Below are 25,332 nucleotides of genomic sequence, written 5' to 3' on the forward strand. Positions count from 1 at the left end.
TAAAAAAAATTGCATAATGTTGAAATAAAATGAATTACATTAAAATAAAATACATTGTTTGGGTAAAATTATAACTTTTTTTTATTTAGATTAATTGAGGTAAAATAAAAGTATGACATCATAAAGAATATTATTTGCTCAGCCTTCCGGAATCCCCCCGGTGGTTATATTCCACGGGCAAAACTGAGGAAGCCGAGAGAATGTTGAAGATGTTCGCGAGGAGGAACGGGAGGGAAGATGGAGGTGGGGGGGTTAATATAGGGGTGAAGGGGGGTATTGGGGGTTATTTGGCGGTTTGTATACTGCCTCTGCATTCTGTATTATACATGTCTTGTTAGACTGAGTCTTTGTCCAAACTTCCCCCATGACCCCAACACCCTGACTGTTACATACATCTTAATAAAATGTTTCCCGGGCTCCGCTTGTCCAGCAGCATTGCAAAGTCCTGTTTATTCAAGGATATTTAATTATCCTCCCACCAAACACACCTATAGTAGTGGTTAATTAAACATTATCAATCACCCTCAGACATCCACCTAACACCTGCTGAACGAGACACTTCACGTACGCACACCCTCGCTGATTTCTTCCGATACAAAATACTCGCAAAGTGGTTGCTTGCCTCAGTGTATATTTGGTAAGTAATTAAATTATAAATCCTTTGAAACTGAAGTTGCGATATCTAGTTCTCTGTTTTACAAGTGAATTATTATATAGAATTTTAAAATGTTTCTTCAAATTTTTGAATAAAAATGTTTTATAAATATTTTTTCCAATCCAATTAATAAATCTTCCAGGTTCACATGCTCCTTGGTATATTACGGGCTCACCATGGGAGCTGCAAGTCTGACAACGGACTTGTACGTTGGGATTTGCTTGTCGGGGGCGATAGAGATACCGGCAACTCTGGGTTGTATCGTGTTTATGAACTGGAAGTGGTGAGTTGTGGGTGTGGGGTTCAAGGCTTGTTGCTGCTACTTTTGTGGGTGTATGTGTCTTGGACATTTAACCATAATTGCTCCAACCCAGTGGTCATTAATGTCTAACAGAAAAAAGCCATACAGCAAAACAATCACCCACTGAGTTACATTCGTGGTAACTTGTAAGCTGGCACGAGGTGTATGAAACAGAACACCCGTGTTATAACTATTTACTCCACACCAACACCAACCATTATTATATCATCAACAGGGTGGGACGCAAAGGAACTTTAATGTTATTGTTCATAATTGGTGGAGGTTCGTGCATTGCCCTCATATTTGTACCTGGTGAGTTATCATGTCTTTTCACTTTTAAACAAATCTAATGTTTATTTATATCATGGAAGGAAATTGGCAGCAAAACTAAAGTCATTAAAACACGCTATGAATAAAAACTACTTGAGTAAAAGTGTGGCTGCTAAACCATCTATACAGTCATTAAAACCCGCTTTGTATATTATTTTAAAAGAAAGCCAAAGTAAACAATAAACTCCTCCCGCAGGAACATACGAAACCACCCATCTCGTGCTTGGGTTGGCGAGCAAGCTTGCCATCGCTGCAGCGTTTGCCGTGGTTTATATTTTCACATCGGAAATCTTCCCCACACCTGTCCGCACGGTGGCGCTAGGGACCTCATCAACCATTGCAAGATTGGGGTCCGTTATTTCACCCTTTATACTGCTGTCGGTGGGTTAGGGGTGATGGGAAAACCCCTAGTTACCCCAATGTTATGTTTATAAGATTTTTTCGTTATAGAGTTTTTCTAAGTATATATACTTACATGCATCGACATTTTGGTCTTTTTTAAGTAAAACTTATAAATAATAAACACTTAAAACAATTGTAAAATAGATGGTTATTTTATTGACTTAATATAAACCTACTTTAAAAATACTGAAGTGTTGGCCAAATACAACTTAACTTATAAACACCTGTGAAAAGTAGGGCAACCATTTCAAGGTTATTGATCCCCACACAGGTGAAGAGCCACCCCTATGTTCCTTACCTTATATTTGGAATCTGCATGGTGTTGGGGGTTGCGGTGACGTTCCTGCTGCCCGAGACGTTCGCCAGAGTGTTGCCGCAAACCGTGGAGGAAGTTGTGGAACCTCACAAAGTGTGTGTGAATGTAAGTAGGTGTACGTCATGTTGGTGTAACTTATTTATCATCTCACGCTTCCAAACATGTTTATACTAACTTTATGTTTAACTATGATATATCCCGTGAATTTGACCCTGATCTAATCATCTAATGCTCATGAAGTTGGACGATTCTCGTAACCAAATAACAGTCAGGATGAAGTGTTATGAAATATGTTGAGCTTGACTTTTGTCTGTTATGTATTTAATATCGCTTAGTCCAGAATTTCTTATGTTTATGTTGTATTTTTACTTACGAGCTGCAACGTTTGTTATTAATATTTATCTTTTATTTTCACCACATGGTGTCCTCACAGGGAAACGAAGACAACGCACCGTTGATTATTTAAACACTAGATGTTGCTGTTCCACATTTTAGGATTTCTATTGTTCTATACCTATTCATGCCGTTGCAATATTGTTCATTTAACGCACTTTGTCTCATCTTGCATACAACATATCAGCTTTTATCACAGGCACCAAACCTGGGGTGGCAGGGTGGGCAAGACACCCCTGGAATTTTCTACACTGCATTAATCAGTAAACATTACAACCAATTAGTTAGATTTGTTTCACAGGATTGTTTGTCTGACTATCCCTGCTTCCCCTGTGTTTATATAAGTTTGACCACTATGGTTTTATTTTACAATTTTGTCTGCTGTTTGGCGCAACTAATATTTTGATTTGTCGATTATTTGTTCCTTATGGTTTCATTTTAAAATTTTGTCTGCTGTTTGGCGCGACAAATATTTTGATTTGTCGATTATTTGTTCCTTGTTTGCTGTATTTAAAAGAATTTTGTCGATATTTTATTTCAAACACAAGCTTTTATTGAAAAGGAATACACAGTAGTTTGTACATATAGTTGACAATAGAAAACATATTTACAAAACGCAGCATTCGAAGAATTTCTCATAAATTAAAATTTCAATAGCTTCTTGTACCTTTGTTATTTTTATGGTTTTGAAATAAATCTCTATGATTAAAACCCCCACCATATCATAAGATATCTATTATGCGTCTTTAAGTACTTCTGGTAAAGGTGACTTGGGATGTTTGCTCTCGAAATGCTGCTTGAATGTTTTTGGATCCGGCATTTGGCTCTGTAACAACGACCATTGTTATGTAAGTAATGTTTTATTGTGACATCATAATACATACTCGACACACAGGGCAAGTGTGAATCAACGCTGCCTTTGCTGCGCTCTTGTGGTCAGTTTTATTCTTGAGTTTCGCTTGTTTTTCTTGATTTTTTTTCTGCGATTGAATCTTTTGGTGTCCGCGAGCCATTTTTTGTCACAAATTATTTAAAACAAAATGTTTGGTATCTGAGTATAATAATGTGAACGATAATAATATAAAGGTATATATATGTATTATGGGATGTCTAAACGCATATATGATACTTTGAACTGGTCTGTAAAACGTAAAAATCTAATTCTAAACACTTTCTGTTTCTTTTAGGTTTAGCACCTAGCCGTAGTAACAACCAGCGGCCACGCTTTTATTTGACAAGTTTACTCAAGTAGTTTTACTTTTCACCCATAGCGTGTTTTAAGGACTGTCGTTTTGCTGTCAAATCCCTTCTCTTTGTTGTTACATTCTTTGCACGTAGTATTTAAATGTATTTTACATTCCAAACAAAGTTGCTTATTTGTTGTCAACCATCGTTACGTCATCATGTCATGACGTCATTGCGAGTGAGCGCCACCCAGACAATTAAGCTTATTTCTCCCCGAGCTAGTTGTAGTTCTTATGCTCCTTATTTAAAATTATTTAAAATAACTACAACAAATAAAGCGAAGTTTTGTTTTTATTTGCAGAGAATGAAATTTGATTTAAAATAATGATCATGAGTTAAATTTTCAACCAAAGAAAAGACTTTTCAATTCGTCGTAAAGAACCAGGACAAGAGCGCCACCGGTTCCACGGAGAATGTTGGAGAAAGCTCCCTTGAAGAAAGCTTTGCCCCCCTCTTGCTGTTTGATCTTCCTCCAGCAATCCAAGGTCCCCTTGTATGGCATATCTTCCTTAGCTCGGCCGGATTGCATCATCAGACGTCGGCGAACGGTGTCGAATGGGTAGGAGAGGATTCCAGCTCCAGTGGTGACGACTTGGGCGATTGCCCAACTTACGACGATGGGTGTATTCTTAGGGTCGGGTAGCATCCCCTTGACGGTGTCGTATGTACCGAAGTAAGCGGCTCTGTAGACGATGATACCTTGGATTGAGACCCCGAAACCTTGGTATAAACCTCGGAGGCCATCTCGTTTAGCGATGGTTACAATGCAGTTTCCCAACCCTGAGAACTCTCTCTGTTTTCCGCTACCAACGTCGGCAGCGAGGCGAGTTCTGGCGAAATCGAGCGGGTAGACGAAGCAGAGACCAGTAGCTCCAGCAGCTCCACCAGATGCAAGGTTTCCAAGAAAGTATCTTCCGAATTGAGTTTTTTTGTCGACCCCAGCGAGGAAAAGTTGTTTGTAAGTATCTTTGAATGCAAAGTTAAGGGCTTGTGTTGGAAAGTAACGGATTACGTTCGCCAAGTTTCCTCTCCAAAATGAAGCGAAACCTTGTTCTTTAGGAATCCTCACGAAGCAATCCACAATCCCCTTGTATTGGTCTTCTACTGCAATTTGTTTTGAAACAGCTTGAACTTGAAGAAGAAGTTTCACTCGCTCGATTGGGGCAACCAAGGTTTTTGAAATCGCGGCAGCTGTCCCACCAACAGCGAGATCTTGAGCGAAGTTCATTGCGTTGAAAGGCATTTTACTTTGTTTATATTTTATCTTTAGAATTAAACAAAATTAAAAGTTCACCCTACTTGGCTTAAACATAAATTTAAATGATTAACTTTTGCATTCAATGTTTCTCAACAATGGAGGGCAATTGTTCGGTTACATAATCGCTTATTACGTCATAACAAGCAATAACAAACCGGACTGGGAATTAAAATTTCGTTTGAATTTTAACTTAATTTTAATTAAGAAATAGATTTCTAATGATTATTATAAGAACATATCTTCTTAAACTAAAACCTCACGATACTTTAATTGTTTGCCTTGCTTCTGTATTACTTGCAGTTGCAAACTGATGTTTCTTAGCAAGATATCTGCTGTTTATATAGACACCGGTGACCTCGGCCGTCAAAGGTGTTAACATATGTACAAATATAAAACACAGCTGCAGATTTAAGCCAGCATCACCTATGTATAATTTAGTGTGAAATACGTAACAGTAGCTACAGCTGCTACCACTTTTAACAAAAAATATCCAAGATTATTTTGACAGCCCTAAAAAGAGGTTATTTCAACTTCAAGTTATAATTGGACACACAATATAATAGGTGTCTATACAATTTTGTTCATTTATATATTATAGGTGGTTTATGCAAAGCCTTTTTAATGAAGCTGCTTCATCGCACGGCAGATTCATTTTTACTCCAGCGGTTCGATTTTCCGCAGTTTTTCAGCGACTATTTATATTTGGTACGCCTCTAAGTTTTTGTATATTTTCCCACGCATTCCTCAAATACTATTCAGCGCTTTTCGCCGCTACGTGCCGTGTGCACCACGCGTTTAGGACTTCATTTTTTTCGGTTACGTCACTATGCATATTTCGTAGCACTGGATGAATGTTATTTCGTTTCAAGAATCGTCCAACTTCATGAGCCTTAGATTAGAACCAGATTTACAGAATTTGGAAAATATATTTTAACGTCGACCTCAGTTAGTTAAGCGTATATGTATGACGTTATTGAGATGTCTGTTGCGTAATAAACCACGCGAGATGTGACGTAAGCAGTAAGCACGCTGTTCAAGCCATTTTTACTGCGCATAAACCTTACTGCGCATATGTAGTTTTAGACAAGTAATGTGTAGTTTTCACACACGCCCACAATGGTGGCAGCAACGAGCCTCGAACTCAAACCCCATGACTACTTACGATCACCAATAGCTGTATTCACACTAGAAATTCGCGAACGCGACCGCGTCCGGTGTGCGGAGCCCTTAATAGCGCCAACGGTAGGATTCCAGGTTCGAGTCTCACTGCTGGTGGTTTCTCATTAAACGTTGTGTATCAAAACGTAAATGTGGTAACTCCTAAGTGCGCACGAGGTGTACGTAACAGAACACCCGTATTATAATGACCCAATGCGAGGTAAAGTAAGTTTCATTCGTTACAGATTTTACAAACATGTTAACAATACGCATGTGTATAGGACCTTCTGGTTATGTAACCGGACCGTGATTTGGGATTCCTACCAAGAAGCATGAAGTGTAGGAACAGCCGTGTTGTATCGACTACCACGCGATGATGAGTACGCGTCTATCAATATGGATCTGTGACGTTATAATGGAAACTGTAATTCCAGGTTTGGAAGTCATATTATATATATATCAATGCGGGGTAAGATGGATACGTTAGCACATAATATACATTATTTTCTAATCTTGTGCTTTTAACAATTAACCCCAACCTACCATATCTTTACATAACTTTATAAAGACTGTCTCTAAAAGTGACACTGGTAAAACCTAACCCCTACTTGTTGGAAACAAACATAGAATTTTTTGACAATGAGTTTTATTATGGCAGCATGAATTGGCAAATATTGTGCATAGTCATGATTGTATTAACACAGTGGAAACAATCGTGATTGTTTGTCATGAATTCACCCTAGATTGTGACATCATAATGTCGATTGTGACATCATAATGATTGTTTGTCATGAAGTCACCCTAGATTGTGACATCATAATGCCGATTGTGACATCATAATGATTGTTTGTCATGAATTCACCCTAGATTGTGACATCATAATGCCGATTGTGACATCATAATGATTGTTTGTCATGAATTCACCCTAGATTGTGACATCATTACTTTTGAATTGCAGAATTCGATCGAAAACTGAGGAAAGCGTTCCAGAACAGCGCCACCACCTGGATGTAGATCATCCTGGGGGAGAGGGGGTTAATTGGGGTAATTGATTAAAAACAATTTGAATATTAATTTTAAAACACAGTAACGAAGATCAAATTAATTAAAACAACGAGGAGAAGGGAATTAGCAGCAAAACGATAATGGTAACGGGTAAAACCTATGGTATATTCCACCTGTATTTGAACGGAACGAAGGAAAAATTGATCAATTGCGCCGGTATCCATAGCTGTAATAGAAATAATATATATAGGAGTTTTCAACAAAAACCACACTATCATGTCACAATGCATATTATTGTAATATATGATTTGTTATTATTATGTAATGTATATATAACAATAAATATTATATTTATATACAATGTTTATTATTAAATCAAAACATTTTAAATATTTAAAGATTACTAAACCCACCATCCAGCATGAGCGAATCACGTTCCAAGAATTCTCGCTAAATATCCGACACGCTTCATTGGTTCCTTTGTTTGATAAGATTGGGTGAAGGAAGACGAAACCCCCGTTGATGAGGGGCGCGAATACAGCCTGGTGGGGTTGGGTGGGTATGGGGGTTAAACTTGTGCGGGGGGTGGTTGGGTTGTAACATGGGGGTTGTGTTTTATACGCTTTTGTAGGGGAATAAAAGTTACCACGTATCTAACTTTGTGGGTGATAGTTTTATGTATGGCCGATAACTTAGACAAATCATTAGTGACCACTGGGTTGGAGTAATTGCTGTTAACTGGATGTTTACTACTTGCAGCAGCTATGAGGTTTGAACCCCGCACCCTCCAGATGCATATACCAACATGTAACCACTGAGCCACAACAAGTGAATGATTATGACATCACAGCATACCTGATCAAGCATGACGGTACGAATAACACTGAGGTTCAAACGCTTCAAGAATCCGAGCCACACCGTCACTAGAGGGCCCTAGAAAGTAAGTTTGTTATTTAATATGTGGGAATCAAACACATGTGTTGACGTGTATGAAACAGAACACCCGTGTTATAACGACTGCCATTGCCCCGCTATGCGAGGATAAATAAGTTACATACATGATAACTTGTAAGCAAGCACGAGGTGTATGAAACCGAACACCCGTGTTATAATGACTGTCGTTGCCCCACCATGCGAGGATAAATAAGTTACATACGTGGTAACTTGTAAGCGAGCATGAGGCGTATGAAACAGAACACCCGTGTTATAATGACTGTCGTTGCTCCACCATGCGAGGATAAATAAGTTACATACGTGGTAACTCGTAAGCGAGCACGAGGTGTATGAAACAGAACACCCGTGTTATAATGACTGTCGTTGCTCCACCATGCGAGGATAAATAAGTTACATACATGGTAACTCGTAAGCGAGCACGAGGTGTATGAAACCGAACACCCGTGTTATAATGACTGTCGTTGCTCCACCATGCGAGGATAAATAAGTTACATACGTGGTAACTCGTAAGCGAGCACGAGGTGTATGAAACCGAACACCCGTGTTATAATGACTGTCATTGCTCCACCATGCGAGGATAAATAAGTTACATCCGTGGTAACTTGTAAGCTGGCACGAGATTTATGCGAGGATTAATGTAACGCATAATTACAGACGTGTTATATTTATATCAGTAACATTTATTCTGTTTGTAACTGTTGACAGGTTATGACAACATAATGACGGTTGTGCTAAAAATAGAACACTCATTATGAAGAGAACAATACAATTTATTTGTAAACGAAGACGGAACAGTAAAGAACAAACACTGCACATCAAGATTGCAACGATAAAAAATGAAACTTTCTAAAATCTGATAAAAAATTGAAGAAACTTCACAGTGAGTGGATATTGCATAGAGTTTATATATTAGTGGTGTAACTGAGGTACATCATCCAGAAGAACGCAATCGATTGTCCGAACAACATTCTGTGATGTCATAATGTTAGTAATGATGTCATAATGTAAATAGTGATGTCATACCTGCCACTATGAGGTATGAAATAAAAATTAATGGTTTGCGCCGGAATCCATACCTGGGGGATAATTAAACGTTATTTATAATAAACTTAAGCGACAAACTTATATAAACACAGGGGAGGCAGGGATAGTCACACACAATCCTGTGAAACAAATCTAACTAATTGGTTGTAATGTTTACTGATTATTAAAATTCTAGGATTGGCCTGCCCACCCTGCCACCCCAATGTTCCACACAATGTATATTTACGTCAACACTCACAGTGTACGATCTCCTCAAGTAATTAAAGTAACAACCACGTAGATTCTTTAACGAATATTCCATGGAATGTCCGAACAACAGCGGTCGTATAGTGAGGAACCCAGCAAGCAAACATGGACCAAGGAACGCCTGCGTAATACTGGGGTGAGATGGGTTTGGGGGCAACATGGGAGGGGTGTAACTAACCTGGTCGACGGCGATCGTCACATAAGAGGGAAAGTTTAATCTTTTCATTAAAATCAACCAATTAGAAACAATGGGTCCCTGCATAAACGATTGTCACATTATGTCGTAACAATTAACATGTTTTTCGCGATACACCAGCCGAACAATGACATAACGATGATGTCATACTAACCGAACAATGACATATTGATGATGTCATACTGACCAAACAATGACATAATGATGATGTCATACTGACCGAACAATGACATAATGATGATGTCATAAACATTAATGACATCACAAGCACTTATGATATCACACCCACTTACAAAGTAACAAAACCCGAAACACGACATGACAGCCGTTCTACGAAAGCTGTATCCGGTTGGTCGGTTCTCGATAAGTTGCGCGATAATGTCACCACTAGTGGTCAGTGTACCTGTGAAATATTTGTTTGCAATAACGATTAATCTGAGCATAATCTAATCTTCTGCCAATTTATTCAGATTATGATGTTTATTGTCATGTTGTGTCAAAACAATCAACATTATGTTTGTAATAATGGGTATTATTAGATACACAAAGACAATGTAACACCCATTAAATTTTCATTAAAATCGAGTTATGGACTTAGAACTTCGTACAAGTTGTTGCTGCTGTGATTTAAACACAGGTTACGATTCAATAACGTTTCAACGTCTTGTACAAATCGTCTTCATCAAGGTGAATATTAAATAACACTTAAAGGCTTTCAATATCTGTGTTATAACCTTTCAGTGTTATTGGTATTTTCCCAATGGAGGCGACCTGTATAAGACTTAATGTAAATAAACCAGATGAGCTGTTTTATAATTAATAGAGAATTTGAATCAATGCGACATAGTGATCATACCTGCAGTTATAACTTGAGTGACCACGGGTCTTTTATTAAACATCCTTGTGTACCAACCTACTAACCTAACCGCCATGTTTGACCCCTTTATTCATTACATGCAAAACAACAATGTCATAAAACATTTAAAATTCATCTATTGCGACATAAATATTAAAACGAATAAAACAAATAAAATATTTCCTAAGTTTCATGTTACGAGGTAGACATGAAATGATCCACTGAAATTGATTAATTAATGATTAAAGTTTTTGTTAAATTTGTTTGAGAAGAATCTTTTGGTGTTGTTTAATCGCTTGTGTTTCGAATGCCGAAACCATTTTTAAAACAACCTCGTTGAAAAACATGGTGGCGAGTCTTGAATAAATTAACGAACGGAACTCGAAGACGACATTGAAATCGACGATGCATGAAGACGGAGAATTCCCGGGGTAAAACTTCCAAGTACAATCCAATAAATTAAAAAGTCGACCATCCGTGCAAATTGCTTTCACAAACTTTGGTTGTTTGAAGATTAATCTTGAATTATAATGTTCTTTCACAGGACCAAAGCCGACGACTAACTTCGCGTTCGCAGAATTCTCAGTTTTTGATCGAACGATACTTTTGGAGCACCATGGCACAAAATCCACGTATTTTTCTACATCAGCTACAACATTATACATAACTTCAACAGGAATATTCATAACTTTACGGTCATTATGACGTAGTGTTCGTGAAAACGCCGACCCAATAGCCCGACATTGCATGGAGGGCGCCCATACAGCTCGGTGACAAACTTTCAAAACAGAAAACATTTTAATTATAAACGAACACAAACATATTACCTAAGCTGTGATGAATTAAACGTCAATAATAAACATACATGACCTCGGTAATATATTATATAATCACAACATACATCGCAATAAAACCAAACGTCGCCTTATGATCAATGTTATAATAATAATATTTCCTCTGTTGTTATTATAATATATTGTTTCTATTTTATGACGTAATCATTGAACATTATTTCTATGTTCACAGAATCACACAGAAATCTCATAACCCGACCACTATTCTGGGAGTTAAATTAAACAAACAAATTTGTCTTAATATTTTATATTGGTAAGTTTACAACTTTTTAAGATTATCGCTGACAAATTCTTTTGTAATTTTTTTTTTTTTTATAATAATATATTTAACTTGTCTATACTCTTTATCTCTACCTAGCGGTTGAATGTTTACGCCCTGCTTGATTATCTGACACTGATTGCCCCGCGCATAAAACGCCTCTCAACGAAAGACGGCTCTTCCTAAGCTACCACGTTCCAGTTTATATGGGGGTTGGTTTCAGACAAGTTAGAACTTTTTCCGATAGCACAGACATTATACCAGCAGTTTAACATTAGGGTTATTCTTACTATATCAACTACAGTAAATATATCTAATAATATTATACTAACATAGTTATATGCATTATGTTTAACTAATATTAACATTATCTTTTAGATACAGTTATCAGCGATCTATTTATTACGTCACTCGCAGTGTGACGTCACTTTGCGGTACATAATCTTAAGTTATATCACAATACCGTTTCCTTACGTTACAATTTCGTTCTTTTGCGACGCGGTTTCTTTCATCATACGTACTAGTATGACGTCACAACACGGTTTATTCTACGCTGACGTTTTAGTCGTTTTTTTTCATGGGGCCCCATTCGCGTTTTTGCGTCGACCGCGAGTCGATTTCTATTTGCGGCGGTAAATACGCGTGAAGAAATAAGATCAAAGAATAGGTGAGTAAGAATGTATTGTTAATCACATTATGCATTGTTACGTATACCGGTTGTTTTAGATTACGTGTGACGTCACGAAGCAGTGATGACGTAACAGAAGAATCTGCTTCGTAAGTGCTTTGTTACGTCATAATATCGATGGTTTCATTGTTTCCAATTTTATAGAACATGGGTATGTGACGTCACAGAGGATCATGCATGCATCGCTCGCGTATAACAAGGTGATTATGACGTAACATTTGATATAATTCTGACGTAATATATGAATTGTTACAGATGGGACAATACGAGAAAAAAAGCGCAAGGTAGTTTTAATTTAAAATTTTAGTGCATTATTTTGTGAATGTAAAGTAACGAACGTTTCATAAAATTGAGTTGGGGGGAATACCCCCTGTTATGGCTGTTACCCAACCACACGAGGATCATATTAATTTAAATAACGTTTGTTTTACAGACGAAGAACAAAGACGAAGACGCCAATATAAGGATCCCGGTTTGAGGTGTTTGTAGGTTTAAGTGTGTATAGGTTTATTTACAGGTGTACACGCGAAGAAAGAAGATCAAAGGTGAGTAAGAATGTTAAATAAGTCACAGTATGCATTGTTACGTATACCATTCGTTTTAGATGAAGTAGAAGATGACGAAGCAGTGATGACGTAACAGAAGAACCTGCTTCGTAAGTTGGTTTACGTCATAATGTGTATTATTTTATGCGTTTTATTATACAGAACATTGGTGTGTGACGTCACAGAGGAATATGCACCTGGGCGATTGTTACAGACGACGATACGGAGACAACGATCAAATATTTTTAGGTGATTTAGATTTAGTGTTTATAAGTATGAATGTGTTTGTGTTTTAGCTGGTGCACTCTTACAGTGTTGCCAGCTATTTTTTGCTGGGCCCAATGTTGCCAGCTATGTCCCCCAAGCACTTTTCAGTGCTTCTACATGTCTTTGAAATAAATGCAAAGGAATTGTTGCAACAATCTTACTTGATAAAGATTAGCATCTACTGTAGTGTTCATTCCTTCCGAGTGTTTTACCTGTCGGGACTTGAATCTTACAGCGGTTTTGTATTGTCTCGGTTTGCTTTGCGAGAACTCTGTTTTGGTACACATATACTCGAGTAATATCAACGCGCAGTATAATATATACACCAACTTTCAACATATTAATTCTTTTAATAAAAATAAATTAAATTCAACCATCATATAATATAAAGTCCCCGCCACAGTTAAAAGTTAACTTTTAATTTAACACAACATCGCGTATGGCATAATTGGGACGATGGCCACGTCACAATTACGCTTTACGATGCGGTGGGTCAGCAACGTCATGACCCTGCGTTCGGTGCGGTTACGTCACGGTCGGTTTAGTTACGTTACAGCTGCGGGTTTGTTACGATGGCGTCGCCGCTTAGCGGTTCGTAACAGCCACAGTATGTCGTAACGGTCGATGCGGTGCTTAACGGCCGGACGATATTATATTGTGTGAAAATACGACGAGAGTATCGCGGTACCAAAATGTTTTCTTAATAAGCGGTCGGGTGATGCAGGACCGTTGTTGGCTTTGACTCCTTGCAGGTGACCGCTAGGTGGCGTGAGCACTGCGGGGCTTTTCTGTAAGATTTTGTATCTTTTCGTTTGTTGATGTTTCGATGATTATGTTGCGCTTATTTTATGCTTGTTGGTGTGTTTGAGTTAGTGTTCATTATTAGTGCACAATACTAACTTTGTTGTTTTTCTTGGTTTCTTTTCCTTGCGGATATATCCAGCAAGGGTTTCTCACCAGAGTAGAAACCCACTACCATTGGCTGGGGGCTTGTCGTGCCGTAGTGGCTTTCCACCAACGCCAGCCACATAAACTGTGAAGGTATTTTAATCTTGTTTTACTTTTGCAGAACGAATACTTATTTAGCGCAAAAATCTAAAATTCTTTGTAGTTATGACGTCAGAACTTTTGCCATGATGTCATACTTCTCATTTAAAGTAGGTTGTTCATAATTAACTTTAAAGAATTTACACAACCCCCTACACCGGGATTCGAACACAACCCCCTACACCGGGATTCGAACACAAAATTAAGGTTTGTTGTTTTATTGCCAATCAAATATTTTCGTGGATTTTGTAAAATTACCAAAACGTCTACGCAGCTACTAAGCACGTGGTTTACAGAAATCCAAAATATGTTTATAATATTTCTGTGGTAAAAACTACAATAGCACTCTCTTTTAAAATTTACAATTGATTATGACGTGGTAATGACGTATCTTGTACCACACACAACGTAAGAAAACATAATCTCGATAAAGGACAAAACGATTGTTCCGGTAATATGACGTCATAGTGGAATGATTATTGTCTGTACATCCGGTATGATTGTAGGAATGGGGGGAGGCGTAAAAGACGGGAAGATAAAAACGCGGCTTTTATTCGAAACAATAGAAAGATTCGGTATCATTGTGACGTCACACACGTATCATTGTTTTCAATCGTAACGTAACAATTGACCGGACTGTGACGTCATAATGTAGATGCTGATTTCGGGAGGTAGGGGGTTCCCCTTCGAATTGAGGAATAATCGCGGTGTACACGCATTATGACGTCATTATCGTTACGACAATGAAACAATGGGACTCCGTGTGACGTCATAATGTTTATTATTTACAAAATAAAATGAAGAGCTGGGTAAAATCTGGGAAATCCCCGGTGACGTCATCAGGGTTGGTGTAAGAGGGAAGCATGTGACGTCATCATTCGTTACGTCATCACTCGCGAACCTTCGTCAATATTCATCCGCGCATTAAACATCCGCATTAACGAGAAACAGAATCCGCAAGTGTCATATTTCTGGAGTATATGAATATTTACACGGTCGCTGGGTGGCAGTAATGAGCTCGATCGCTGGCAGTAGTAAACATGGTCGCTAGTTGGCAGTAGAGAGCACGATCGCTAGTTGGCAGTAGTGAGATGGCAGTTTTCGTAAAAAAGTTTATAAAATGTCGATGTTTGAACTAGAATACCATATCAACGTCTGTTGGCGTGTTGTCCACCTGTCTACAGCCGGCTGCAAGGTGTGCTGTAGCGTCGCCGGGGTGCTCAGCACTCTTGTTTGGGTGGTTCGATATATGGAGCAAGTTGGCGCGTAATGTCGTTTCTACTTGAGCGAGGCATTCGCGAAGTATGTCCTGTGATGTCATAATGGATAGAAGTTAAATTGAAGTCAAAACATAACGTTATGATTAGCATGTGTTATAATGAATGTATGTAACTTGTTTATCCTCCAATGGCAACGACAGTCATGCGAAAACGGGTTACGAGTTATCACGTGTGTAACTTTGTGCTGACAAGCAGCACTGAGCCTTGAACCCAAAACCGCAGGCGCGCCAACCAGCGTGCCGGTGAAATAAACATACGTCACACATGACGTAATACTCGCCCTAACCGTTTAAACGGGTCGCCCATGCGCGGTCGAGCGTGAAGGCCAAACCCGCGCGAAACCGCTATTTGACGTCATAATAAAACTTCGGAATCGCGATTCAAACAATGGATTCAACGTTTCAATCAAACAGTCATTGTCTACGTCATATAGAAGTTTTGTCGTTGGCGCGCGAATCGGGGTCTTTGTTTCGCGTGCACGGGGTTGTGACGTCACTTTTAACATTTTACGTCCCATTTACGAATGTGACGTCACAATAATGTGCGTGGGCGTCATAATCGACCACGCCCCCTCCCACGCAATATGACGTCATTATCTTATTTTGGGAGCAAGCGATGAGTAATTTGGCCGTTGGGTGTCGCAGCCGCGCAATCGGTGAAATCGGCAAACCGCGGTATTTGTGACGTCACAGATGAACTTATGTCGGGACAATGAACAAATATTGAAGCCAGTGTTGCCAGATGTGTTTGATGATAATTTATCAACTTTTTGAGCACTTACGAATATGCGACCACATCCGTTGCATATGAAACATTACTTGTGTAGTTGCATGCGTTGTATTATGTTGATTTTTAATGTGTTTTAAAATATTTGCCGAGCTTTGTGTATTTAGTTGTTTGGTAAATTCATGATTTAATAAATCTCCCAATGTAACTTGTAAAATATTAATTTGGTCATTATATCTGGCAACACTGGAAACCCAGTGTTCCCCAACATATTTCCTCAGTGTTCCCCAATAACGGATTTTTGTTAAATATCGCTTTGTTCGAAAGATATTTGTGACGTGATAATGGTCAACACAGGATGTGACGTCACAATGTAACACGTGGTGCTCGATTGAAGGGGACTCGAAATTCCCGAACCGCGCGCCTTTGATGTTTCAACAATCAGCATTGTGACGTAACAATCCATCTGTTCGTAATTAGGCCACCCGGTATCTGTGACGTCACTTCCTCCCATTGTTGAACTTGAAAGCGTCATAATCGCGATTATCTCGCGGCGTCTGTCACTATTATCCTCACAACGATTGAAACGTTTGTAGCAAATACTGAAACTTAAAGAGCACCAACCGAAGTGAAAATAACTTGCTGAATATTTGAACAATGGCCTTGAATTGGAATCGCGTCGATCGCGTTCCCACGATTGCCGCGTGCCTTGCATACCTACTGTCTCACCACAATGCCCCTTCTTTCGTCATAATCGCTAATGACGTCACAATCGAAATAAATTAATTGTTCGTTAACAATCGTAGTTGACCCCAAGTATTAAGATGTAACATTGCTTTCTATGACGTAACAGTAGAGTCGGCAATGTGTCGGAATGCGCGCGAAGAATGCGCCGCTCCCACGAGCTATTATTACGTCATCTAACAATGCTTCAGGGCTCAAGAAGAAGAATTTTCTATTGTGACGTAACAAGGCCTATTCACGGTCGCGAAAATAGTTTCGAACATTTCGAAACCGCGGCAACGATTCGGAAATAAAGTTAAATATGACGTCACTCATCAAAAATCTCATCTGATTGTCGACGTCACGACTTTAAACAATCGGATTGTGACGTAAATAGAGCACGAAGGTGAATCGAGGTCAATAGTCACGGATGGATGGTTATCTCACGTGACGATGCGGTTCAGTGGCTTCCGGTTTATGAATGGTGATTGTGACGTCAGGATGGTAATTATCGAATGCGTTCCATTATATTATGACGTCACAACCACAATAATATTAACGATCGATGTTTTTGACATTTCTGGAATTTCTAGAAAAAGTTTTCCCCACGTGACTGTAACGCACGTGGCGGCTGTAGACTCAAAGCAGACTGTCGCTACGTCATAATACGAGGTGTTCGTTCAATTCAACAAACGTTTCGCGAATAGTGTCAAGTTACGTCACAATGATTTATACGTCATGATGTATTATGACGTTGCAATATTTCTTTTAAGTATATTTTAACGTAACAAAACTAATTGTTATCACTAAGACATCAAACAAAAGATCAAAGTGACGTCATGAACAGATTAATGACGTCACTGTATTCATATCGACGTAACACTCACCAGATCGACACCAGTTATCTCATGTAGTTTCTCCAACAATAATTGTCTTGACGTCCATATTCTGGATGCAGATTGCAAACCCACGACGGCCGCCCCTACACTGCCTGCAGCGACCATTGAGGGGGTGTACACGGAGAACGTGTGGTCTGTGACGTAACATTACTTATATGTGATGTCATAATCGAAGTTTGTTTTCATAACCGCTTAACTTTTTGGACGCGACCTTCGGGTGGTATTAACCCGCGCGGAATAACATCAAATATTTCAGGTCAATTATGACGTCATTTCCCCTTAACTGAGGGGGTTTGTGACGTCATAATTGGTCTTGTTCTATCACAGCCCAGTGTTGCCGGGGGATTTTCCTAAAATTCGCGGCAACGCGTTTGTGGTTCATGGTTTATTGTTACGTCACAATCGCTTCTATCATAAAATGAAAGGATTTCCTGTAACTTGATTCCAGCGGTCGTGTGTTACGTCATAATCACAATTATCACCTGTACAACAAAGATGAATGAACGTATGCGCATGCTTCTTCGCTACAGCGACCGTGCTTTCATCCATATGTAGCCTGTGAAGGATCTGGTCCACAAAGTCGATGGGAGTGATTGACAGAACGTCCCATTTCAATCGCATCAACAACAGCAACTCAAACTTCTGTAAGTTGGATGATAAACTTAACAAATAGCTTCATACACACGTACAGTGTATTGCGTCATGAACTATGGGGAGAAATTATTAATAACAAACATATTATAAATTAAATTTTAAATAGACGGTTTTTGTTTAAGTAAGAAACTCTCAGAAATAACGCTCAAGTTTAAAGTGCTTTTACTTGGCGAAATATTTTTTTATTATTGGGTGTTTTGTCTGTCGCACATTTTGTAGCGATTGCTTATTTAACATTTAAACAAACTTTGTAATAAAACCTGAACATTTTTTTATTTCTTCGAATACGGTAGCTAAGATTAAATTAATTAAAACAACGAAGAGAATCAAACTAGCCACAAATCGACAATTGTTAAAACATGCCACTGGTAAAAAGTGGAAAAATATTAAATAAAATCGTGGCCGCTAACCCAGCATGCTTTATTAAAATAAGTTGAACACGCCACGCCTGTCTACGTTTGTATTGCTACGTTACAATGCCGAATCAAATTAACATTCTCGAGCCCTTATTTTAGTATTATGACGTCACATTCCATATTTCGCATGTTTGATGACGTAATTTAATTGACCTTTGAACCAAACCCACGTGATCTTATATACAAACACAGATGAAAGGTAATTGTCACGTCACAATCGAAGGCGACGCGACAACTCGGCGCCCGCGACGATCACGTGGTTGGTGACGTCACATCGCTGTCATCGCGATGATAAAAATTAAAATAAAAAAGAGAAAAATCCGATCCATTGTTCCATAGGCAAACATTGTGGGGTAGCGGTACGTCATAAAGAGGATTGTCTGCTAACAATGCATGGTTTAAAAGTTGTCGAAGCATCTGCGACGCGACGATTATTCTAGCGAAACTTAAATGATTAACCAGTGTGATTGTTCTGAATATAAAGACCTCACCGCGCGGCCTATGTTACGTCACAAGGAAAAGCGCTAAGAATGTGGTGTTTGCACGCGTGAGTGCCCTCAATGCGCGGTATCGCGTGTAACAAAGTTGATAACTCACCAATAATTCATCCTGTCCCACCGAATGGTCGGTGTAGACCACCAGTTTCTCCGTGGTCAGCGGTAATGTTTCTTTCACCTGCAATGTTAATCTGATTAACCGCGTATTTTACTTGGCCCATCATCAGTGTAAAAAAGAGGTTACTATCCACCAAGTTAGTGCCCGAAACATCTGCTGATCATTAGTTTGGTATTTACTTATCCTTGCATAGCGGGAAACGACAGTGCTTCCAACACAGGTGTTTTGCTTCTGCCCACCAAATCAAACCATACAAACTGCATTATATGTATACAGACCAAATACCTTGGACGCGATGAGCATACACGCTGACCCCAATGATTGTAGTTGTGTTCGATGTATTGGATGAACACTGAGGAATCGATCGAGGTAATTCATGGACAGAGGGAAGACGTCATCCTCACATTTCTGTTCTTCGCAAACCTGGGGTGAGATTGGGGTTAAATGGGTGAAACCTCGCATGATGGGGCAATGATAGTTCTGTTCTATACACCCTGGCCCGCTTACGAGTTAACACATATGTAACTTTGTGGTGATTGTTTTATATATGGCTGATAACGTGGGCAACCCATTAGTGACCACTGGGTTGAAGCAATTACCGTTAAACGTGCAAGAACAAATACGCCCACAATGATAACAGTGTCAAACTTTATAGGTGATTATGTGGGGTTACTTGGGGTCACGCTTCGTCGACGCTATAATCGCGGGTGGCCGTGTAACGGATGTGACGTGATTAGTGACCGGAAACGAGAGACGTAAATAGCGGAACTACGTCAACAATGGTCGCGTCGCGGTTTAATGTCGGATTCCGCTAGTGTGACGTCACACGCGGGTGAATATCGTAGGAATGTTAACTCTCATTGTTGTTGCGCCCTTAAGTAGCGAAGAGGTTTGGAAACAAAGGTTGGAACCGTGGTAACTTTGTACCGATGTAACTAGAACCCGCTTGTACCGAAGCTTTTAACAATTTGTTGGAATTTTTATGAATGGTTGGTTGGTTGGCGTGGTGGCCGCGCACCGGATACCGGGAGTCATTTATTAACTTCAGGCCAAACGGAAATCTACAAAAACACGCGCTGCTGCAAACTAGAGTGCAGATTGTTCATAAACTGTGACGTAACAATTGCATTTTCGTGATAATGGCCAACAATTGTTGAAAATAAACCGCTTGTTATATATTGTTACGTCATTAAAGCGATTAAAAAAACTTTGAAAAGTTCGCTTCGCGTTCGCCACAAACCCACTGACATATACGTGACGTCACACACGATGACGTATACCTGCATCATCCACGTAGCCACAACTTTCCTCATATAAGGTTGAACATCTTTCTGCACGCATTCGAAGTAACTTGTAGACACGAGGTAGCGGTCCTCAAGCTCCAGTAAGTTTCGTAACACTCGGGGGTCGTCAAGCAACGCCGGATCTTTCTTAGCACGCAATGTTCGTTCCACAACACATGTTTCTTCACAAGATAAACTCATAGTTAGTTGACACCTTAAACAGGGGCGGTTGGTTCTTTGGGTTGGGTTGATTATTTTCTGAACATATTTTTTCCAATCGTTGACAACGCTGGAAGTTTCGAATTTCGTTCTTTGTTATTAATTGTTACGTCATAATCCGGTTGCTTCTTGAATTAGAATCGTTTGTTTGAACAATTATTAAACCACGCAGTTAAGTTGCTACGTCGTTCAACCTGGATGTGAATGTTGATAAACTAAAATATCAAAAGCTGGCATCTGGTTCGCGTGTAGCACTGCCTCGGGTGGAACAGATAAACAAGCAGTTATCTACACGGTATTATATACATGGTATCGTCTAGTTAATTTCCTTTACAGCCAACACTATCTAATATAACCTTATATTGACCTCGATATACATTGTACGCAACGAAGCAACATAATATATTCCCATCCATACCCAACACACACAGCGCTTACACAACCAAACACAACTTCCTGATTTCATGTCTGTAACAGCCAGGCACGTTGCTCTCTCCTTTGTACAATGAGAAGAAAGCAATTCTCGTGTGCGGTCAACTGGGACGACGAGTTGCCTTCTTCTTTTCTCTCTCCCATTCACAGAATTCAGGAAATGCTCTCTCCCGCCACATGTGGTGAAACATCAAACGCAGTTACACGTCACACATATTTTATATTTCTATGTTACCACCGCGCAACTAATCGTTTATTTCGTCACCAACTCGCGAGGTGTCATATTGTGACGAAATAATTACTCGTTTCCCGCGTTTTGTCATTCGAGAAGAAACTGGAAATGAAAACAATGGATTTCCGCTCAAGATCGTTTGTCACGTTATAATATGGAAACAAACAGCGATTATACGTCATAGATAGTTGACAAACCGGTTGCTTAATTTGAACATGATATGAGACATCACTCTACTGCGTTACTTAACCACTGTACCACACAACGTCACCACTGTACCACACAACGTCACCACTGTACCACACAACGTCACCACTGTACCACACAACGTCACCACTGTACAAACGAGCTAATAGTTACCAGACTTAACCTAGATATCAACGACGCTCCAATTCGATGCTGGTGGCAACGGCGCATCAAGTTACACACCTCGTGCTGTAGCCAACTATACCTACATTCACATATAGGAACACATGATACGCCTTATGTTTAACAACAACCCGACTAAATCTACATACACGATACACAGGAATAGAGAACATGATCCTGCATATGGAACCACCCGCTAACCCACGCACATACACATATAAACCTACGACTTCTCATAACACCCAGCCAAATTATTTAAAAAAAACTACCAGTTTGTACAGGGAAAGTGACGTCACTTCACGTAACAATCACAATTGTGAGGTAAATGCCTGCAGGTTAAAATAAATGACAAATCTAATTTTTAAATTCCCGAATATTTTAAGTTACAGCGCGATAAACTTAGAACAGACATCGCAAATATTTGTTCTAGAACCACAACATTGTTTGTGACGTCACAGTGAATAAATAAAGCCCCGCTTTGTAGGTTTTGCGTTCAATTCAAAGCATTCGGCATTTTTTCATCCGTGGCGTGTACAGCGATTGTAGCTTTGCTGCTAGTTTCATTCTCTTCGTTGTTTTGATTTATTTGATCTTCGCTGTCTCATTTGAAGAGACAAATAAACGTAAATGTTATTTTAAAACATATCTAAAACTTTTAAGCTATGTCACCAAAACACCCCATACATAATGACGTCATCAAAATCTATCCTACACGATGACGTATGCGGCACATTAGATCAGCCACCCCCCCAGGCGTTTATAGTTTGAACAACATTTGTTAGCCGCCAGCAAATTAAACACGATAATGCTGCAACGAAAAACCAAAGTACTTCTCCTGCTTATGGTAACGTTGGTAGTTTATGCAGTTTGTGCTTGGAAAGCTGAAGGGAAAGTTGAAATGGCTAAGCTTAAATTTAAAGAAGGTTTGTATATTTATTAATGGATTTCTATAAAAAGAAGTAAGCAAAGATTTTTTTAGCGCAGGTGAGCGCAGATATTCCGTGTTTGTTTTTTAAACGGCGTTTACACGACAGCGTAACTCTCGATGTAAAAAGAACCACTAGAGATACGGCCTGATAATTCACATTTTACGTTTGAAATTAGAAGGCCTATTATACGTCACAACCAACATTATTTTCCCATTGTTATTCATTGTTTGGGTGTAAACATAGCAGCATAGCCCGGCGCCGTGGCGTAGTGTTTAGTGCGCCTGCCTCTAACCCACAGGAAATGGGTTCAGGCTCGTCGCTGTTACCATTGTGGGTGTATGTGTCATTGGGCAAGACACTTAACGGCAATTGCTCAACCCAGTGGTCACTAATGGATTGTCCAAATTATCAGCCATACATAAAAATAATAAAAAAAAAAATCCCCTAAAAAATAATCACCCACAAAGTAACATACTTGGTAACTCGTAAGCTGGCGCAAGGTACACACCCGTGTGATAACGATTGTCGTTTTCCGGCCACGCGAGGATAAAGTAAGTTACATTCATTCATTCATAGTATACAGTTTAATTCAAATATTCATTTAAAACAGGTGTATGCTAGTTGCAAAGAGATTATCAGGGTTATTTTGCATTAATAAAGTGTTTAAAATTAACTGTAAGATAACCTACAGGAAGTCTTTTAGGTTAGAACAGATTACGTAGTCCCGTTCGCACTCAGTCAAAGAAAATTACGAGACAGTATATTCAGTATAGCACCCTTGCCCACACATCCATTTCGCTACTGAAACAACATTTGTTTCTAAACCAGTGATTGTGTCTAAACTAAACTAGCGCACATTGAGTTAGTAAACAAGACAGTTTTAGTAATCGTCGTTTGGTTTGCAGGTTCAATGATTATTTGTCTCAATGTATGGATGTTTTATTTTTAACGTGAACCACTTGCGGGTCTGAACTTACTTGGTACTGATACAGTTCATTCAAATTATATTATATACATTCAACTACAGTTTACCATGGTCTACAAGTGCGCTGCATGCTTAAATTGGTCTTGTTATCAGTCCTGTCCGAAGAAACCTTCGTTTTTTTGGCTCCTGGACAAACGGACTTGAGGGCAAAGTTGCTTATATACGGCCGACTGGCAGCTTGATCCACACGGTGGAATTTACGAGAATAATTAAGAAGCTCACTTGGTAAAGCATGGAAAGCGAAAAACCCCTAGTTCCAACTATTCCGTTAAAGCCAATTTGCTGCCAATTTGCTGCCAATTTGCTTACAACCATGTATTCTGGAAACCCCAACTTTTGTAGTTTAACTTTTCAATACATGCTTTGGTGGACAGTGGTCAATCCAAAAACAAGATTCTATTCAAATCCACTTGATTCAGCCATTTTTATATAAATGATGATTAGGTGAATGATTTAACATTATTTGCTGGTTGGTTGGTTGGACACTTATATGGTTTGCCAAATCAAACATCCAATGTCTTTGAGGATAACCCTGCCCTCACAAGCAGCATTGGTTTAAGAGTTTCTCAATGAAAGCTTTATTTCTTTCTTGTTTAATTCCGTTTTGGTGCTGTAAACTTTGTTTACGCCCTTATTGTGTTTACAAGTCTTTACTTATATAATTATTTTGCTGTTTGGTCGCTTCTAACGCTATACTTGTGTAAATAATTGACCTCATTGCTAAATTCGTATGTTTTTCAATGCGTTTTTCCCATTACTGGTACCTTTTTTAAGCAAAATACATGACGTAACAATTGAAAATAATGGTGTTTGTGACGTACAATAGGCCTTCTAATTTCAAACGTAAAATGTGAATTATCAGGCCGTATCTCTAGTAGGCTGTGAAAGAACAAACAAAGAAATATCTGCACCCAGCGTTGTTCTGCATACATATACACAATTAACATGTCTGTGCAAAAACAAAGTTGTTATTTAGTTTTCTTGAATTAAAATGTGACGTTAAATAGTCGCTGTATTATGACGGCATAAACCTCTCTGTTCCAGACGACGAGGGGTTCTTATACGGGGAGTTTCCCCCCTCGTTTCAATGGAGCGTCGCTACAAGTGCTTACCAAATAGAAGGTGGCGCCGATCAGGGGGGTAGAGGGGCGAGTATATGGGACCATTATTCACGTGTGGGTGGAACAGCAGATGGGAGTAATGGAGATGTGGCATGTGACAGTTACAACAGGCATAAGGTAAGTGATTTATATATCTGTATCTATATTGGGGGTTTTAGCACCCTTTTGGACACTTTTACTCAAGTACGTTTTACCCATAGCTTGTTTTATCGACTTGTTTTGCTGCTAGTTCCTTTCTTTTCGTTGTTTAATTAATTTGATCTTCGCTGTCGTATTTAAAGATTATTATTCTTCTTACCTTTTCCCAGGAAGACGTAGCTTTGGTGAAACAACTTGGGGTGACGAGTTATCGATTCTCAATCTCGTGGTCGAGGGTTTTGCCGACGGGGAGAATTGGTGGGTTGGCTGTTGTTATGAATAAGTGTACGCG

The 25,332-nt window shown here is 39.2% G+C and overlaps 7 protein-coding genes and 3 long non-coding RNA genes across 17 annotated transcripts in view; 4 read left to right on the plus strand and 6 right to left on the minus strand.

The window, feature by feature from the left end:
• The window catches only part of LOC100179299 (solute carrier family 22 member 15-like), a 6,718-nt gene extending 4,150 nt beyond the window's left edge, over positions 1 to 2,568 (plus strand). Inside the window, exons 8-12 of the mRNA XM_002121149.4 lie at positions 798 to 938; positions 1,192 to 1,268; positions 1,483 to 1,667; positions 1,960 to 2,109; positions 2,438 to 2,568. Of these exons, the coding sequence (XP_002121185.1) occupies positions 798 to 938; positions 1,192 to 1,268; positions 1,483 to 1,667; positions 1,960 to 2,109; positions 2,438 to 2,470 (586 nt within the window). The 3' untranslated portion in view covers positions 2,471 to 2,568. The remainder of the gene's footprint in view (positions 1 to 797; positions 939 to 1,191; positions 1,269 to 1,482; positions 1,668 to 1,959; positions 2,110 to 2,437) is intronic.
• A 348-nt stretch (positions 2,569 to 2,916) lies between these two features.
• Positions 2,917 to 3,434, minus strand: ci-zf(c2h2)-144 (zinc finger protein Ci-ZF(C2H2)-144). The gene is made up of 2 exons (NM_001047987.1): positions 3,282 to 3,434; positions 2,917 to 3,223 (listed from the first exon to the last, which is right to left on the minus strand). The coding sequence occupies exons 1-2, from the start codon at positions 3,408 to 3,410 to the stop codon at positions 3,134 to 3,136; spliced, it is 219 nt and encodes a 72-aa protein (NP_001041452.1). The 5' UTR covers positions 3,411 to 3,434; the 3' UTR covers positions 2,917 to 3,133.
• A 481-nt stretch (positions 3,435 to 3,915) lies between these two features.
• LOC100178471 (ADP/ATP translocase 3-like) lies at positions 3,916 to 4,967 on the minus strand. Its single transcript, XM_002122536.5, has one exon. It carries the CDS (start codon positions 4,883 to 4,885, stop codon positions 3,986 to 3,988), a length of 900 nt encoding a protein of 299 aa, XP_002122572.1. The 5' UTR covers positions 4,886 to 4,967; the 3' UTR covers positions 3,916 to 3,985.
• A 939-nt stretch (positions 4,968 to 5,906) lies between these two features.
• LOC113475276 lies at positions 5,907 to 8,812 on the plus strand. 4 transcript variants are annotated; one of them, XR_003397022.1, is made up of 6 exons: positions 5,907 to 6,278; positions 6,340 to 6,492; positions 7,017 to 7,102; positions 7,463 to 7,618; positions 7,823 to 8,003; positions 8,723 to 8,812. It is a non-coding gene; the product is annotated as an uncharacterized LOC113475276 (long non-coding RNA). The 4 variants fall into 4 exon arrangements; XR_003397024.1 differs by lacking the exon at positions 5,907 to 6,278 and having other exon boundaries at positions 6,295 to 6,527; XR_003397021.1 differs by lacking the exon at positions 5,907 to 6,278 and having other exon boundaries at positions 6,295 to 6,492.
• LOC100176969 (PXMP2/4 family protein 2-like) lies at positions 6,708 to 10,554 on the minus strand. 3 transcript variants are annotated; one of them, XM_002123136.5, is made up of 6 exons: positions 10,360 to 10,554; positions 9,797 to 9,906; positions 7,919 to 7,996; positions 7,477 to 7,605; positions 7,237 to 7,289; positions 6,708 to 7,078 (listed from the first exon to the last, which is right to left on the minus strand). In XM_002123136.5, the coding sequence occupies exons 1-6, from the start codon at positions 10,433 to 10,435 to the stop codon at positions 7,000 to 7,002; spliced, it is 525 nt and encodes a 174-aa protein (XP_002123172.1). In that variant the 5' UTR covers positions 10,436 to 10,554; the 3' UTR covers positions 6,708 to 6,999. The 3 variants fall into 3 exon arrangements, with proteins under 3 accessions (XP_002123172.1, XP_009861881.1, XP_026695053.1); XM_009863579.3 differs by lacking the exons at positions 6,708 to 7,078; positions 7,237 to 7,289; positions 7,477 to 7,605; positions 7,919 to 7,996 and adding exons at positions 8,770 to 8,986; positions 9,041 to 9,093; positions 9,300 to 9,428; positions 9,486 to 9,563; XM_026839252.1 differs by lacking the exons at positions 6,708 to 7,078; positions 7,237 to 7,289; positions 7,477 to 7,605; positions 7,919 to 7,996 and adding exons at positions 8,770 to 8,986; positions 9,041 to 9,093; positions 9,300 to 9,428.
• LOC100176158 (coenzyme Q-binding protein COQ10 homolog A, mitochondrial) lies at positions 10,430 to 11,239 on the minus strand. Its single transcript, XM_002123058.4, has one exon. The coding sequence runs from the start codon at positions 11,154 to 11,156 to the stop codon at positions 10,614 to 10,616; it is 543 nt and encodes a 180-aa protein (XP_002123094.1). The 5' UTR covers positions 11,157 to 11,239; the 3' UTR covers positions 10,430 to 10,613.
• Positions 11,240 to 11,973: 734 nt separating this feature from the next.
• Positions 11,974 to 12,932, plus strand: LOC113475277. Of its 3 annotated transcripts, XR_003397027.1 has the most exons (6): positions 11,974 to 12,249; positions 12,305 to 12,360; positions 12,416 to 12,444; positions 12,594 to 12,705; positions 12,765 to 12,815; positions 12,868 to 12,932. It is a non-coding gene; the product is annotated as an uncharacterized LOC113475277 (long non-coding RNA). The 3 variants fall into 3 exon arrangements; XR_003397026.1 differs by having other exon boundaries at positions 12,765 to 12,932; XR_003397025.1 differs by having other exon boundaries at positions 12,594 to 12,932.
• Positions 12,933 to 14,221: 1,289 nt separating this feature from the next.
• Positions 14,222 to 21,024, minus strand: LOC100186373 (G1/S-specific cyclin-D2-like). Its single transcript, XM_026839254.1, has 6 exons — positions 20,613 to 21,024; positions 19,618 to 19,755; positions 19,315 to 19,392; positions 18,130 to 18,289; positions 17,636 to 17,781; positions 14,222 to 15,328 (listed from the first exon to the last, which is right to left on the minus strand). Exons 1-6 carry the CDS (start codon positions 20,814 to 20,816, stop codon positions 15,155 to 15,157), a joined length of 900 nt encoding a protein of 299 aa, XP_026695055.1. The 5' UTR covers positions 20,817 to 21,024; the 3' UTR covers positions 14,222 to 15,154.
• A 126-nt stretch (positions 21,025 to 21,150) lies between these two features.
• LOC113475275 (beta-glucosidase-like) overlaps positions 21,151 to 25,332 on the plus strand; it is a 5,172-nt gene continuing 990 nt past the window's right edge. Inside the window, exons 1-3 of the mRNA XM_026839246.1 lie at positions 21,151 to 22,790; positions 24,826 to 25,019; positions 25,211 to 25,329. Coding sequence (XP_026695047.1) covers positions 22,673 to 22,790; positions 24,826 to 25,019; positions 25,211 to 25,329 — 431 coding nt within the window. The 5' untranslated portion in view covers positions 21,151 to 22,672. The remainder of the gene's footprint in view (positions 22,791 to 24,825; positions 25,020 to 25,210; positions 25,330 to 25,332) is intronic.
• LOC113475278 lies at positions 23,950 to 24,819 on the minus strand. Its single transcript, XR_003397028.1, has 2 exons — positions 24,495 to 24,819; positions 23,950 to 24,041 (listed from the first exon to the last, which is right to left on the minus strand). It is a non-coding gene; the product is annotated as an uncharacterized LOC113475278 (long non-coding RNA).

Source organism: Ciona intestinalis, unplaced genomic scaffold (genome assembly GCF_000224145.3).
Source record: "Ciona intestinalis unplaced genomic scaffold, KH HT000177.2, whole genome shotgun sequence".
Lineage (NCBI taxonomy): Eukaryota > Metazoa > Chordata > Ascidiacea > Phlebobranchia > Cionidae > Ciona > Ciona intestinalis.

What these genes read in the sequence shown, in the direction of transcription:
- LOC100186373 (XM_026839254.1), bottom strand. Translation starts at nt 20,816, where the DNA reads ATGAGTTTATCTTGTGAAGAAACATGTGTTGTGGAACGAACATTGCGT. An exon ending in TGGCTACGTGGATGATGCAG is followed by an intron (nt 19,756 to 20,612) that starts GTATACGTCATC and finishes ATCTCACCCCAG; the next exon opens with GTTTGCGAAGAACAGAAATG. An exon ending in CATTCATCTTTGTTGTACAG is followed by an intron (nt 17,782 to 18,129) that starts GTGATAATTGTG and finishes GTTACGTCACAG; the next exon opens with ACCACACGTTCTCCGTGTAC.
- LOC100176969 (XM_002123136.5), bottom strand. Translation starts at nt 10,435, where the DNA reads ATGGCGGTTAGGTTAGTAGGTTGGTACACAAGGATGTTTAATAAAAGA. An exon ending in GTACCGTCATGCTTGATCAG is followed by an intron (nt 7,606 to 7,918) that starts GTATGCTGTGAT and finishes CAACCCCACCAG; the next exon opens with GCTGTATTCGCGCCCCTCAT. An exon ending in TGATTCGCTCATGCTGGATG is followed by an intron (nt 7,290 to 7,476) that starts GTGGGTTTAGTA and finishes TTTCTATTACAG; the next exon opens with CTATGGATACCGGCGCAATT.
- LOC100176158 (XM_002123058.4), bottom strand. Translation starts at nt 11,156, where the DNA reads ATGTTTTCTGTTTTGAAAGTTTGTCACCGAGCTGTATGGGCGCCCTCC.
- LOC100178471 (XM_002122536.5), bottom strand. Translation starts at nt 4,885, where the DNA reads ATGCCTTTCAACGCAATGAACTTCGCTCAAGATCTCGCTGTTGGTGGG.